At 39.7% G+C, this 15,915-nt stretch overlaps 1 protein-coding gene across 3 annotated transcripts in view; it reads left to right on the top strand.

Moving 5' to 3' along the window:
• The window catches only part of pde5ab (phosphodiesterase 5A, cGMP-specific, b), a 119,393-nt gene extending 103,480 nt beyond the window's left edge, over positions 1–15,913 (top strand). For all 3 annotated transcript variants that reach the window (XM_044182836.1, XM_044182835.1, XM_044182834.1), the window contains exons 17-22: positions 945–1,045; positions 2,677–2,754; positions 4,610–4,673; positions 8,803–8,877; positions 11,071–11,154; positions 11,413–15,913. In XM_044182836.1, the coding sequence (XP_044038771.1) occupies positions 945–1,045; positions 2,677–2,754; positions 4,610–4,673; positions 8,803–8,877; positions 11,071–11,154; positions 11,413–11,532 (522 nt within the window). In that variant the 3' untranslated portion in view covers positions 11,533–15,913. The remainder of the gene's footprint in view (positions 1–944; positions 1,046–2,676; positions 2,755–4,609; positions 4,674–8,802; positions 8,878–11,070; positions 11,155–11,412) is intronic.
• The last annotated feature ends 2 nt before the right edge of the window (positions 15,914–15,915 follow it).

Below are 15,915 nucleotides of genomic sequence, written 5' to 3'. Positions count from 1 at the left end.
TCAATTCAGTTAGCACCACAAACAAATTCCAGTCACCTCATCCATCATTGAGGTGGAGACAGATTTCTCCAAACCTGATCACATAAATCCAAAACCATCTGCATTTCTGTGTATTTTTGTAATTGGATGAACTGGACTTTTAATCTGGACAAGAGCCTTACAACAATGGATTTGCAGTGTATGTTTACATAAACAATGTTATCAGTGATGCGTATGTCACATAAAACTGAAAGCACTTTGAAGGGTCATTCTCAAACTGGGTCACAGTTCAAATAATTTCAACCTGAGGTTGCCAATGCTTTCTGCATAGCGAAACAGTGGCGTGCTAATGGCTGTTCACAGGCCTGCTTGCTGCAGGATGCTGGATCTATTTATTATGCCTATTCTGCTCATTTTCCAGCCGCTAGCCTACCACAGAACACTCTGATGACTCAATAAAATACAGTGACTTACAGCTTGCTCTGATCTTTATGGCCTCAAAACAAACCCCACTGCTGCTGGACACATCCAGACATATACACACAGATGCAAGCACACACATACACACACACACGCACACACCCTGTTGCAAACACATGCAGGCTGATAAGCATTAATGCAAATACACACTGTTGAAATGGAAGGGACATGGAATAATGTGTCAACTCACATGCTAAAACACTCAAGACATGTGGACTGGATTCAGTTTATTTAAATGTATTTGCGTGTGTGTGTGTGTGCTAGCGTTTGTCTAGTGTTGTCATGGCAACTCCCTGGGGGTCTATCACAGTACAAAATGCAGTCAACACTATCAGTACATGGTATCAATTCCTTAGAAGACTATCTCACTCTGCGTACACACACACACACTGTCAAACTTTCATGTATGTACTCTATGTAAGTGTAAGTCATTAAATAAGATACAGAGCTTACATAATTATTTCCCTCTGTTGCTCTCTCTCCAGGGAAACCAGATCCTGAGCGGCCTCTCCCTGGACGAGTACAAGACCACTCTGAAGATGATTGAGAGGGCTATTCTGGCCACTGACCTGGCCCTGTACATGAAGTAGGTACCAAACGTCAAGCCCAGATGGAAATCTGAGTGGAGAGGGGTAGAGGGGGGAAGACAGAAGGAGAAACGTCAGTTTGGGCAGAGGGAAGAGAAGGGAGGCAATTTTGAAGTATTTTGACTGGGTGTGGTTACATTCAATCATCACTTCACAAAACTCTTGCAATCTTGCTTTTTTAATCTCAACAATACAGCAAAGATCACACCCATTGTGTCATTCCAGGATACTGATAATGTCTTAATTACTTCTCACTTAGATTACTATACTGTAATTCTATTCTTACTTGTAAAATTTAGTAATGTTTACATTTTCTTCATTTTCTTTCTTTTGATTTGGTTTTAAAGCTACTGAGTGAACTGCAGTGGCTTTAACAGAGAATGCTGACTGCCCAATGCAGTACGATGAAAGGTACTCTTGGAAGATATTCTTTTATGGAAGATACAAAGTGACATAATGGAGGATGGGTCAAGTCATTTAAAATTTTATACACAAGCCAAAAATGTTAGTATAAGCTAAAAATCTCAAAGATCTTTCTCCAGTATCGTGTCATGATGATATTGAATTGTCAAATTCTTAAAGCCGCATGAATGTACTTTTTATGGCCACTAGGGGGCAGCAGAACAAGCTGTAAACACAACATTGACATATTATCATCCTATAAAGTTGTATTTGTGTTTGTGACAATGAGCAACCCCTTTTTAAATTACACTTAGTCATTTGATCCACTGTTAATATAAAAATATGGATGAGAGCAGCTTTAAGGTTTTTTTGTACAAAGACTAGCAGTTTCATGACTGTTTCTCCGGTCCGCCAATACAGTGTAACACAGTAGGATGTGTGGGAAATATATTGTTGACAATCCATTGCAAGACAATTTCTAATTGTCTTAAGCTTGCCAAGTTGTATTTCATTGTTTTTTTCCTAAATGTTAATGTTAGCGGGCTGTATTTTTGGTTTTGGAAAAAAACATACCTGTCATTTTGCCAATATTTGAACACCCTGAAGATAATATAATTGTTACTATTATCAAATTGTCAGCATGACAGACCTCTAACATACTGTATATTGTTGACTTCCTGAAAGCACTGCCTGCACTTCAAGGTGTCTAAGGTCATCCGAATGAGTCTGTTAGCATACCTGCCAACACTCCCGTTTTTCCCGGGTTTCTCACATATTTCAAGGCCATCTTCTGGCACCCTCCCGTTTTGTTGTTTCTCCCGTTATTTGCATGGCCTTCAAATTTCTGAATAATCACCATACACAAGATCCAAGTTTTGGATGTTTTTCTGACATCACCCAAGTTGCCAGATTGTCTATGAAACACAGTCCACGCGCTACATACAATTTCACCGCAACCTGGCAACCCACAACCCGATCCAAAGGGGCGTGTGCGCACATGCAGTATAGTTTTCTGCATTGAATTGTTCTGCTTACCTCTTCCTTCCTTCCTGCATCTTACTTCATTTTCCTTCTTTCTCTCTGTCATTTTTCATTTTTTTTTCATTAATCTACCTCAGTGACTTCAGTTCTTATCCCTCTTTCAGTCTAGACAGTGGGTGGTAGAGGAGGTAAGTACTGTAAGTTATGTATGAGAATAATTATCTGCTGTGTCATTGTGTGTTGTCAGGAGGCGCGGGGAGTTCTTTGAGCTCACCAAGAACAGCCAGTTTGTTTGGGAGGACGAACATCACAGAGACTTACTGAGGTGAGTACCAAGCCTCCAAAACTCAAACACACTTAGTGGACGTAAAACACCAAAGTAAAAGTACATCAACAATGGGACACAAACTTTGATTTTAAAGGAATAGGAACATTTTTGGAAATATGCTCATTAGCTTTCTTTCCAAGATTGAGATGAAAAGATATCAATCTTTTCAATCCCGTCTGTTCAGTACAGAGCTGGAGTCAGGACGTGGTTAGCCTAGCGTAGCAGAAAGACTGGAAGCAGGTGGGAACAGCTAGCCTGGCTCTGCACAAAGTTCAAAGATATACCTACCAACAAATAAACACATTGTATCTCAGAATCCGTGCATAAACACAAATGTAAAAATTTGTGGTTTTAGGAGGAGTTGGAACTATTTCTTGACAAACAACAGTTTATCTATCCATCCAGTACTTCTGTGCAGAGTCTCCAGCTAAAGTGCAGGTTGCCGGATACGGTCGGTGAGCACAGATTATGGTTTTGGTCTCTGTACAGGCAACAATGGTACCAAATCCGGCAGCCTCACTGTGACAACAGCACTTTGGGAAGCTGCACTAGGCTATTGTTTGCCAAGAAGTAGTTACAGCATCTAACTATGTGTTGCCAACTATTTTCAATAGAAACTAGCTAAAGCCTACTCGAAAAGTTGCTAGATGTCATATTCGTGACATAACGTAACTATTTAGATATATTCTGGATTTTTTTTTTTTAATTAAAGTAAAAAAATTAAGACAAGCTAAACCTAAGTCATTACCTTTACCTTTATTATTAGCTATTAGCTATTTTTCAAGCTGCTATCATCTCATCAATATGCATCTACCTCTAATTTCAAAACTTTTAATGAAGGCTGTTTTATAGACTGTGGAACTGAAGTGTCATGAATAGAGAGGGTCCAGACACTGGAATAAAATCACTCTAAACTCTGTGTATGTTGAGAAAAAATAAAACTTTAATAGCCAAGTTAAATCATTTAGAAGAAAATCAACAAGAATAAACTGGCAATCTGTGATTGGTCGTTAGGTATGCACATTCACATCTCATTCACGTTTCTGTCTGGCTGATGATTGGTCAAATGAACATGCTGCTGCTGTCCCCCACTCACTGAACACAGTCAGTCCAGAGAGCCACAGCCACATGAGAGCACATTCACTGAGAAATCCTGGCGACTCTCTCAGAGTAAAGGTCTGCCCAAAAAGTTGCTAGATTTATCTCTAGGCGCTTTTTTGAAGAAAAAAAGTAGCCAAACCTAGCGACAAAGTCACTAAGTTGGCAATACTACGCGTAACAGAGCCAGGCTAGCTGTTTCCCCCTGTTTCCAGTCTTTATGCTAAGCTAGGCAAATCAGATCCTGACTCCAGCTCTGTACTTAACACACAAACATGAGGTTGATATCAATCTTCTAATCTCACTCTTGGAAGGAAAGCAAATAAGCGCATTTCCCAAAATGTTAAACTATTCCTTTAAGAGGGCAGCTGAGCAGTGTAGGGCAAGACTCCTGTGTACTGTATATACTGTTATCAGTTATTTTGTACAGTTCTTTACTAAGCAGTAACTAATTCATAAAGCAAAGTATTATTGATAACTTGAATTTTAAAGGTTTGTGCATTAGCTGCAGCTTTTTTCGTTTTTTCTCTTCACACAGAAATTAGTTTTGACATCAAAATTCAAACAAAAGTTTCTGAAATGCAGTTAGTGATTTTAAACACACAAAATATACTCATGTTTGACTTCCAGCACCATAAATTCACTCACACTGGTTGGACGTGGCCTTGGACGTGGCTGTGAGGAGATACTGACAGTTATGTGAAGGGTGTGTCTCTGTGAAGATCAATGTGTGTCAATGTATCTCCCCCTTCAGGTCAATGCTGATGACTGCATGCGACATCTCAGCCATCACCAAACCCTGGCCAGTGCAAAAAAGGGTAAAAAAATATCCCATATATCCCTCTTGTTTATCTATTTGTGTTGGTTGTACTGCAATGTTTTTGGCCTTCTCTGGTATACAATTTCCTTTCTCTTCCCCGATTTCTGGTTTCTTTAGTTAGTTTCTGTAGGACATATGACAGCTTGTTTTTCTCCTTCGTCATAAGCCAATGGTATTCATCCTTATACAGCATGAAAAACAACTGCCAGAGAACACGATAATCAGTGGCAGTATGAAGCATTCATTTGGTTTTGTCAAATTGTTCTGTCATGTCTGCCTGGGCTCCTTATTGTCACATAAGTGGCACATACAGGAAGAAACAGAAGTCAGTTACAAGGTACTGTACCACAAAGTTTCGACAAAAAAACAACACAACATCTGACATGGCATGGCAACTGTGTTTGCAAACAGTATTACACATCCAGCAGACACAGAGGGACATTCGCATTCATTTGGAGTCGTGTTTGTGTCCACCTGATGAATATAAGTGCAAGACAAGTCAAGATGTCCACAGTGAGAAGGTCTATTTTCGCTCTGAGTCACCTATGAGGGGTTAGCTAAACTCATTACACATTGGTTCAGCTGCAGTTTAGCTGTGGTTCAGCTGAACCTGTGCTAAATAGCAGCTAAGCTAGTCAGATGCTAAGTGACACAGCAACAGCCCCATAAAGTTTGAATGTGTGTGTTAGCAAACAGTTGCTTATTTACACATCCAGCAGATACAATAAATACAATATAAAACAGCTAAAATACAATAATTTTAGCTCTTTTTTTGGTTTCCACCAAGTCCTGAAAGAAATATCTGGCTCTTGATAGCTAGATAGCTGCTAGATAGTCCACTTTCCTTAACAGGTCAGGGCTTCAGACTAACTTTTTTCACTACCGTCCCGGAATGTCCCGAAAAACTATTTTAACCATCCTGAAGTGAATGTAAATTGTTGCTTCTTTACGTTGTTAGTATAATCTATAGCTGTTAGTTGCTAGTGGTATAATACAAACACCATTAAAATGTTAAGGAAACAAATAATTATATATTTTGCTCCATTCATTCAAGAGATAGGTTTAAAACAAAACCTGAAAAATTATCTGTAAACTGTCATAAACAGAATTAAAAAAATTAAATAGGACACAATTTAGTAACACAGCAACGGCGTTTACGTCACCACACGGCCCGTACAGACGCAAACAGGTCAAAGTAGAGTGACAAAACAGAAGTGATGACTGTCATTCAGGCTTACATAAAATCATATTGCGAACATTACTGTCCAGGCTGACAACTATTTGTCAACTAGGAAGCCACCATGGCTTTTGCCCTGTAGGCCGACTTTGTCGTTTGTTTTGTCAGCTGACCATTACGTGCTTGCTGCTGACAGGTTACACTCCATTTAAACAGTTTTCCCGGCCCTCGCCGTTAAGCGGTGCACCGGCGCGCTGAAATGGAGCAGAGCCAGTGTTTAGCACCGTTAGCTCCGTTAGCTAACACACAGCAGGACTCTGCTGCTCAACAGCTAACTAGCTCTCCTCCTGCTGATTCCAGCACGGATTTGTTGTTCACAATGTAGCATTATCAGGGAAAAAGAGGCTAAAAAAGCTGTGTAGAGTTGAAGGGAACTGCAGAGTTAAGTGGTCATTTTCTGTGGGTTCGTCACTGCAAGCGGCACCTTTCATATTTTCATATATAGTCATTAATCCCTTGTTAATATAAAAATATTAATTAGGGCAGCTTTAAATTAAAGCAGTAGTCCTTCAAAGGCTAATTCTCTATTAAATGTCAGAGGATAGAAAACTGCTGATCTGCTCTCTGTTGGCTGAAACCTTCTAGCATGTTGCACTTCAGGCCATACCCTAATCACTGATTTCACAGCAAGTGTTTTGCCTTTGGAAACTAATGAGAAACACTGCTGTGACATAACTGATTGGGGTGTGGCCTGAAGTGCTTAAAGGTTTCTCCACGTAAAGAGCAGTGCAGCTTGTCTTTGATTCTGCCATTTCTCATTCTGTTTACTTCTTAACACCCTCTCTCTCTCACTCACAAATATAGATTTGTTTTATAGTTCTCCTTACCCATCTCAGAGCTGTGTCCCCGTTGTTTCATCTCACTGCTGACCGTCGTTAGTCTGCACCTCGTTAGGAACCACAGGCACAGTGCAGAGAGGTTCAGACAGGCGCATACTCTATGTGTGTTTGTGTATGTGGTTGTGTGTGTTGACAAGTGAGTGCTCATTAATAAAAAAAAACAGCTGTGCCCCTGTCCTCACATGACACCTCCAAAAACATTCAGGGCAGTAAACATTCTTTTTTTTTGGCCACTTCGGGCTGCAGAACAAGCAATAAACACTAAGCAACAAAATATTGTCACATTATAACATTGTTAAAGTGAACGTGGAGCAACCTGAGAAATAATTTGGAGTCGTGTTTGTGTCCACCTGATGAATGTGAGTCCAATATTCACGCTTCTTTTAGCTATTTTTTGGTCTCCACCAACTCCTGAGAAAAAAATCTGGCTCTTTAGCTGCTAGATATTCTACTTTCTTAACCAGGTAGTTGCTAACTTTGTCTGTTTGCTGTTTGGAGCTGGGCAGGTAGCTGACAGTGAGCTTTTTCACTGAAAACAGCTGCCTGCAGTATTACAGCTGGAAATTTCTGTGGATGAGAGTGAGCAAGGCTGAATCAAAACAAACTGTGGGACGTAAAACCAAACAGCAAGGTCATTGCTGGGATCTGGGACTGCAGTAACATCGCTAAAAAGAAGACAGACGGGACAAGAATCGTACAGGTTTTAAACAAATCCCTCAGTTAGCCAAACGTATTTGTTAACTTTGACCTACCAGAGTTACTGTAGTTACTGTTTGATAGTGTAAGGTTTGGTGTGTGTTTTCCTGTGCAATTAAGAATTATTACAACATTTCGGGTGCAATCACTTTTAGTTTTACCTCCAAATAAAGTAGTTTAGATAATCTGGATAAACTGTTGATTTGTTTACAACCTGTCTGATCGTCTGACTGCTGGTGTTTCTTGTCCCATCGGACTTGGTTAGAGTGATGTTGCCACCTTCCCAAATCTTCAAAATGACTTTGGTGAGTCCAGTGTTGTCTCAACTGATGGTAATGATGCACAAAACTACAAAAATAAGACCCGAGTTGTGATAAACCAGAATAAAACCAGCCCCCCTGACATGAGGGTAAGTAAATAAAGACAAAGTCACCAGTTAACATTTGCTGCATGCTTAGTGTTGGTTTTAGTCAGCTATAATAAGGTATCCCTGCAGCTCCATAGTATGGAGCCTTGATTACAGACAATCAGTGAGCTGCAGAAGGCTTAACACACACATACACACAGAGTGATACTGATTGGAGCCCGAGGCTGCAGTCAGAGCTCATTTATCCCTCTGTAAACAGACGGAGACCATTAACTTAGAGTGGCAGACCTCTACCTCTTCTTTTTCTATTTGACCTTGTTTTGTTCTTGACTTGCTTCTATACATACCCACTTTCTATCACTTACATTCCTTCTTTCTTGTTTCTTGTTCTTTTGTCTTTGCCTGTTTTCTTCCTTGCCTTCTTTGTATATATTCTTGGTCTATCTTGTTCTTTTCCAGTCATTTCACAATGTTAAAGTTTGACAATGTTGACTCTGGCAGCAGAAGTATAATGTGTTCTCCATGGTAGGATGTCCCAATCTTGTTCCTAAAATCAGCCTCCTAGGATGTTCATTAAAATACCTCCTCTGAAATGCAAACTGACACAAATATGCCAGAGAGTTTTTCAAGGTGAAGTACAACGATAGCTAATTAGCAATGATTTGCATAGCTAAAATGTCATACACCCACCATGTCCAAATCAAACAGGATTTGATAGTGATGTTGACAGAGAAAATTGTGAAAGCTTAGTTTGAAAGTGGAATCTGTACTAACGGACTTTGTCCTTGGTCTCACATGTGGATATAAGCAGAGAAGTAAAATGCGTTTGGAACTAAAAGTTTAATATTTTAGAAGTCGCTGATGTGTTCTTTTTTTGTTGTGTTATTCATTTTTCATCAACTGAAGGTTCATTGAATTTTCGAATCAACACGTCTGCTTTAGCTTAAAGATTCTACATGAAGTCATCAGTGTCTTCTCTCCGATGCAGATTGCGGAGCTGGTAGCCACTGAGTTCTTCGAACAGGGGGATAAGGAGAGACGCGAGCTGAACATTGAGCCCAGTGTAAGTGCAGTGTGTCACTTCAAGGGTTGTTTTGTGTGACAAAAACTTTTCTAAAAAGTACAACATAAGCTGTGGTGTGCCTCAGGGATCCGTTTTGGTTCTTTAGTTTTTAATCTTCATGTGCTTTAGCCTGGTTATTGTCATCAAAAGACATGGCGTCTCATTCAAGAGCTATACTGTAGTTACCCAACTGTATATTTTCATGTTCCCTGACAACTTCAATTCAATTATATTTATATAGCGCCAGTTCATAACAGAAGTTATCTCATTGCACTTTTCCTATAGAGCAGGTCTAGACCGTACTCTATAATATTAATTACAGAGACCCAACAAATCCCACCATGAACAATCATATGGCGACAGAGGCAAGGAAAAACTTCCTTTAAGAGGCAGAAACCTCGGACAGAACCAGACTCAATGGTGGCCATCCGCTGCTGCCGTGTTAGGCACAATGCAAAGACCACATAGAATCTTTATTTTTAAATAGTAGAATAGTAATTGTAGTGTTAATATTAATAAATTAGTAATAATAGGAATGACAGCTATAGGAAAGTCAGTATTAGTAACAGAGCCAATAACAACAACTGTAGTAGAAGTTGTCGAGCAGGAACACGGGGGCAGCAGGTGGCCCACAACCACAGATCCAAACTCTGCAGCTCCGGAGGCAGAAATACCTGCTGAAAGCGACAGAAGGAGAGAGAAACGAGAAAGCACAAAACTACGGGAGAGAGAAGATGTCGAGTTAGTAACATGCAGTAATGGGATAAAAATGCATACAGATGGAGAGGGAGAGGAGGAGAGAGGAAAGAGGTGCATCATGGGAAGTGTCCCGGCAGTCTAGGCCTAGAGCAGCATAACTAAGGGATGTTCAGGACTCACCCAAGCCAGCCCTAACTATAAGCTTCATCAAAGAGGAAAGTCTTAAGCCTACTCTTAATTGTGGAGATGGTGTCTGCCTCCCGAACCCAAACTGGGACCTGATTCCACATTAGAGGAGCTTGATTACTGAAGGCTCTGGCTCCCACTCTACTTTTGGAGACTCTAGGAACCACAAGTAACCCTGCATCCTGGGAGCGCAGTGTTCTAGTCGGATAATATGGTATCATGAGATCTTTAAGATACGATGGTGCCAGACCATTAAGAGCTTTGTAGGTGAGGAGAAGGATTTTAAATTCTATTCCTGGATTTTACAGGGAGCCAGTGCAGAGAAGTTAATATTGGAGAGATAAGATCACTTTTCTCTTTTTCTTTCTTTTCTTTTCTTTCTTTTTCTCAACTCTAGGACTGTTGAAGCCCTAAATAATTGCACGTTAGATATATAATTATGGATAACCTTAGAGTTTTTTACCCTAAAATCAGGATAAAACCAAGGTGTTTGTAATTGGTTACCTGGCCAAAATTGAGACTTTTCCAGTCTCCGTAATCTTGCCTCACAAGTCACCATGCAAACAATCTCTGTATTATTTTTGAATCAGAATTATATAATGAATGTCATACAGACTACAAAATCAGCTTCCTGCCAGTTATCTGTGCCTCTCCGTGGTCCATACAGAGAAACTAACCAGTTATCATGCTTTTAATCTGGCTTCATTACTTTAATGGGCCCTTGTGTAGTCTCCTTTAGAAAGTAATAAATAATCCAAAACTCTTCTGCCAGACTGTCTAGAAGGATCAAAAAAATTTTAAAAAATGCTGCGTTGGTTGGAGCAAAATTTGCAAATTCTTTCTAAAATCCCTTTCTTAGTTTATAAGTAATTGTTAGGGCTTGCTCTAAGATATGTCTCCGTTTAGAGCTGAAACAATTAGTTGATTAATTGATCCGAATAAATTTAATTGCCAACTGTTTTGATAATTTTGATTAATTGTTATAGTCATTTTTCAAGCAAAAATGCCACTGGTTCCAGCTTCTCAAATGTGAGGAGTTGCTGCTTTTATTTGTCATACACAATAGTGAATGAAGCAGCCCTATCTCGGATCTGATTGTAAGTCATGAATCTGAGATCCCTGAGATCATGTGGGAGTGCTGCTGTCAGTAGCTGGGGCTCCTTGAAACTGCCTACCAAAGGAACTTCATATACTGTCAAAGAACCTGAAGAAAACAGAAAATGTTGTCATTTGCAAGCATTTGAATGCAAACATTTTTGCACTGTTCATTTGATTTCCATGTCGTTTTTTACTATCCTTTCACTTTAGGACCTGATGAATCGTGAGAAAAGAGATAAGATTCCTAGCATGCAGGTGTCCTTCATTGATGCCATCTGCACCCAGTTATATGAGGTAATTCAGCCAATTGAGTTTTTGTTTCTGGAAACCACTGAGCCAAATAAAAGGCTGGAAAAGGCATTTTGCCAATGCAATGGTGGACATTCATCCTATTATTTCCCACTTGCTGGAAAGATGCTGTCAGCCTGTCTCACATTGTGAAGAAATGCATGGAAATGTGAAATAAGATGTTAAATGAATGAACGTTGTATTTAAAAACAATGCTCAATGAATTTTCCCTTGTTAAGTAAAATGTCTTTGTCGCTGTCACAGACCTTGGCTGGCATGTCGGAGTATTGCTCCCCGTTGTTGGAAGGATGTCAGGAAAACCGCCAGCATTGGAAGCGTTTGGCTGAGGAGTGCGAGAAGGGGCTGGTCAACGGCTTGATGTGATTCCAACACCAGTTTGGTTTTCAGCCAACACAAATTTCCAGGGTTCGCCCTGTCCAACCAGGTCTCACAAAATTTCATGAAATTAACATGATATCTAAAAGGTCAAATAGCATGCTTTGTGCACAGAAGTGGCCAAAAAAATTAAATATTCCCTGCCAGAAAAAGATTGTGGTGAAAAAAAACTACATAAAGGTTTGACAGTGAAAGGGCAGATACACATGCCTTCAACTTTAGCAACCTTAGAGCAGGTTCAGGTCCCAACTTATGCCAAGAGTGTTTCTAACACTTAAAGAATAATTATGGTTACAACTTTGGTCTTGTTTTCCTATGTCTGTCCATCCGTCCTATCTGTAATACAGTTGTACTCAACAAGTGAATTGCTCAGATTGGGAAATGCAGCAGCATCACTAAACAAGACTGAGAGCTATGCTAGCAGTCAGGCTTTATTTAGGCACAGCGGTGCTTTGAGCTGAATGCTAACATAAGCATGCTAACAGGTCCACAAGGACAATGTCAGCATGCTGATCTTTAGGGTAGAGTGGTGAGGTACTGTAAAATGTTCCCTGTGTCCACCATCTTAGTTTAGCATGTTATCACACAAAAATTTGCTAATTAGCACAAAGTACAGCTAATAATAATGGGAATGTCATTGTTTTTGCAAGCATTTAGCCATTAACCAAACTATTGCTAGAGGAAACATAAGGGGATCAGCAAAGTAATAAGAATGAATCTTCTGGGAACCATGAATGTCTGTACAAATTTCATTTCATTTCAATCTATCAAGTAGATGTTGAGCTACAGTAGGGCCTATATCAGTGGGGACCAAAGTGGTGGCTGAAAATGTGGTGCAGTCAGCCAACCTGTAAGCTGTCCGTGTTGTTAGCTCTTTTTCAGTGGTGACCTAGAAGACAGCAAACTTACACGTCTGTAGTTCAGTGCAATGAGGGATTATTATCAACATTTTGAGCTGTGATCACTTTGGAGTTTTCTCCAAATAAAGTGGTTTGGATAATCTGGCTAAACTCTTGGCTTGTTTCAAACCTTTCTGATCATCTAACAGCTCATTTCTTGCTCTGCTGGACTTTGTTATGGCAATGTCACCATGTTCCCAGGTCTCAGCAATCACATCATAACAGATAGAAATGATGGCCAAATCTACAAAAATAAGACCCAAGTTGTCATATCCCTTAACATAAAACCTTAAACAAATTGTCTTAATTTAACTGTTAGCCAGCTCCCATGACAAACAGGTGAGGATGACGTGCAATGTTGTGTTAATAACATAATAATGGTTCAGAGTCATGCTCATTTCGCCAAACTTTGTGAGACTTGTCTTCCTGTCACCATTCTTTCAAGGCTTTCACTCACCAGAGGAAATAATAGTCAGCACTAAGCTATATACCATTTTTATTTTTGCACAGAGTGGCTTTCATCTTGAAGTCTCACCTGCACTATCTCTCACAGGTAGTGAAATGTAGGGGAGCACTGAATGGTAAGAAGTAGATCCCTGGGGATCAGCACCATTACAGTGAGATACAGATATTGTACTTACTATGTACTTTACATAATGTCACAATAATCTGATGAGCTTGTTAAATGTCTTCATTCACAGCACACACACATTACAAGGGTTTGAGTCTTTTGTAACATTTTTTTCACTCATTGTCTTAACTATTGCATATTTATTTTGTTTTATATATTTATTAGAGTTTCTATATTGTAAGGTAATCCTTTTATCAAGAGCACACAATTCTTTATATAGCAAATGTAGTTTTCATACTTTAAAAAATCCCATCTCTGCTTTTTTGAAGGACCTTTCTTTGTAACAACTCTTTCAGACGACATTTGGAAATGTACTGTATTGTGTCATTTGAAATTTTGTTTTGTTTTGAAAATGTAAAAGAGCCAAAGACTAGGCCTGCAATTTCACAGGGAAATGGGTCTAGAATTTTCCACTGCCTTGTTGTGATAAAATAGGACCAATTCACAATTTAAAAAAACAAACTTTTTATTTGTCCATATGCTTTTCCCCAGTGAGAGGCTGTTTTTTACATCCCATTTTTATAATTGAATGATGGAGCAATGTTTGCGTCAAATTGCGGGCAGCCTGACTAGACTGTGTTTGACTGATTCAATACTTTGACGTCACTTGCGTTTCAGCCAACAAGAGAACATAACTGTAATTTGCTGAAAACCAACCAATATGATGGCACAGGGATGTCATTGAGCTCTGGTACACTAAATGATTCAAATTCGACTTGCTGATCAGCAAATATACATCATGACTTACACTTCAATGATCAAGCTAGTCTGGCGGAATTGATGTACAAGAAATTCACTAAGAGTGAAAAGACTGGGCCAAAGAGTTCAGCCGGGTTCAGTCGGGTTTGTACTTTTACTGCAAAGCCCGATTGTGAAATGAAATTTGGTGAGAAGCTCTCTCCATATAAAAGAGTTCGGAATGTTCCAGGGCTATATGCTGACACAGATTCTTTAAAGGTTAAAATCACACAATCACATGGAGCAGAAAGCCCTGCTGCACTGCTGTCCAATGGGTAAAACTTTCGGGTATATTACAGTTCTGGTGGCCAAACGTTTTCAGCCCATAGAGCAGTGGTTCCCAACATAGTCATGACCCCAAGAGGTCCCTAGAGAGATCTGAGGGGTCACCACCACTGAATGAGTAAAGGGATACGACAGAAAAAAAGAGTCTGTAATACAAAGCTATACACACTACCGCTCAAAAGTTAGGAGTCACCTGTTGTATTGATGGTTTTCTTCTTTCCTTCAGTAATGGCTGTTTTAACATAGATAAAAGATAGAATAGATAGATAAAAACTGTATAATAATAATACACCAAATGTATTATTTACATTTGAAAGAGTTGTAGAATAATTAAATGACCCACAGTGTTGCATGACAGGGGAGAATACTGTTGGAACCATTTTTTCCCCCAAATACTTGTTTTCCAGTCCAGAAGTGCGTAAGTGACCTGAGATCATTTTTGAACCACATCTGTGCAACTGGGCTGTAAATATTTTGGGAAGCCGTTTTTCTTTGGGCCCTCTGCAGTCTCCTGAGTGGTTAGACTGAATCGGTTTAAACTGTGATTTGTCCGTCCACAGTATGTTCAGCTGCTGTTCTGTGATCCAGTTCCAGCAGTGTTAACCCTGGACTAACCTGCTGTTTCTATTTGAAGTTTTAAGAAAAGCTTTGCTAAAGCAACACTCCTGTTAATTGCAGCTTGTTAGAGGCATTATTGTGCTTTGACACTGAAACAGGAACCTGTTCCTGTTTAAATCTGCACCGATTTTAATGCTCAGCTTCCAGTTTCTTTTACCAATGACTGCTCATTTCTTCTAGTCTTATTGAACTGTTGCTCAGAGGGAACTTTGTCTCTTTCTGCCCTTTCAGTTGTCCCTTCATACAAAATAACATCTATTTGTAAAGAGGTATTCCTCTGAGCCTTCTGAATGTATCGAATCGAAGTTTTTGTGGCAGGCGACTCCAAACTTCTGCGTGGTAGTGTATATTTTCACTATTCAACAAGTTGTTTTTTGTTGTGAAATACAGGCCAAATCCTTCGAATGAAACTATTGGAAAAAGAAATCGCTCCTTGTAGAACTGCTCTCAACACGTGTCCACACTTGGACTGCGTATCATAAATTTTTGATGCTAGTGCCAATACCAGCAAACTCCAGTGGGATGAAAAAGGTGACAGTTCTGAGAATAGGGCCAAACTACTTGCTTTGTGCTGCACCGCTTTCAGTGTGCTGCCGCTGGGCCAAAGCTAAAGTAGTTAGAGGAACTACACACTAAACTTTTACACAATCACAGAAATTCTTATTGGCATGTGATGTTAGTACAGGTGATATTTCCAACAAAATTCATATTTTGTAATAAAACAACTTGTTTTTTCAGCTCAAAAGTAGCTTGTATGTGAAAGTTGAGTTACTGAAGTTAAACAGCAACATTCAAGTTACAGCAAAGGTTTTATGACAAACGTGAGGTCCAGCAGGGTCCGGCCTTAAGTACAACGTGTCCGCCCAGGCGGCGGCGGACACCAGATGCACAACAAGAATTGAAGGTTTATTATAATGAAGATGTTGGTTGTTTACTCTTGCACATTCAATTGCCATCATTCGGTTCACTTTACACACTTCTAAAACCTTCAGTGCTCAGTACGCACAGTAACAGGGGCCACCCAGGTGCGTGCCCCGTCTTAACTAAAGCACTTCTGTAGACGCACATGCTCAGAAGGCTCATTTTTAATCTGTGGTTGTGTTTTGAACTTTGAATAAGACTCCAGGACTGTAATACATGTGCCTGTTGGCTAACCTCTGTGCTTTTTCAACAAACAAAATATTTCCTTACTGCTTCAGT

This window comes from Siniperca chuatsi, linkage group LG22, assembly GCF_020085105.1.
Source record: "Siniperca chuatsi isolate FFG_IHB_CAS linkage group LG22, ASM2008510v1, whole genome shotgun sequence".
NCBI classification, from domain to species: Eukaryota; Metazoa; Chordata; class Actinopteri; order Centrarchiformes; family Sinipercidae; genus Siniperca; species Siniperca chuatsi.
Note: the sequence above shows the minus strand (reverse complement) of the source record. Positions and strands in the feature narration are given on the sequence as shown.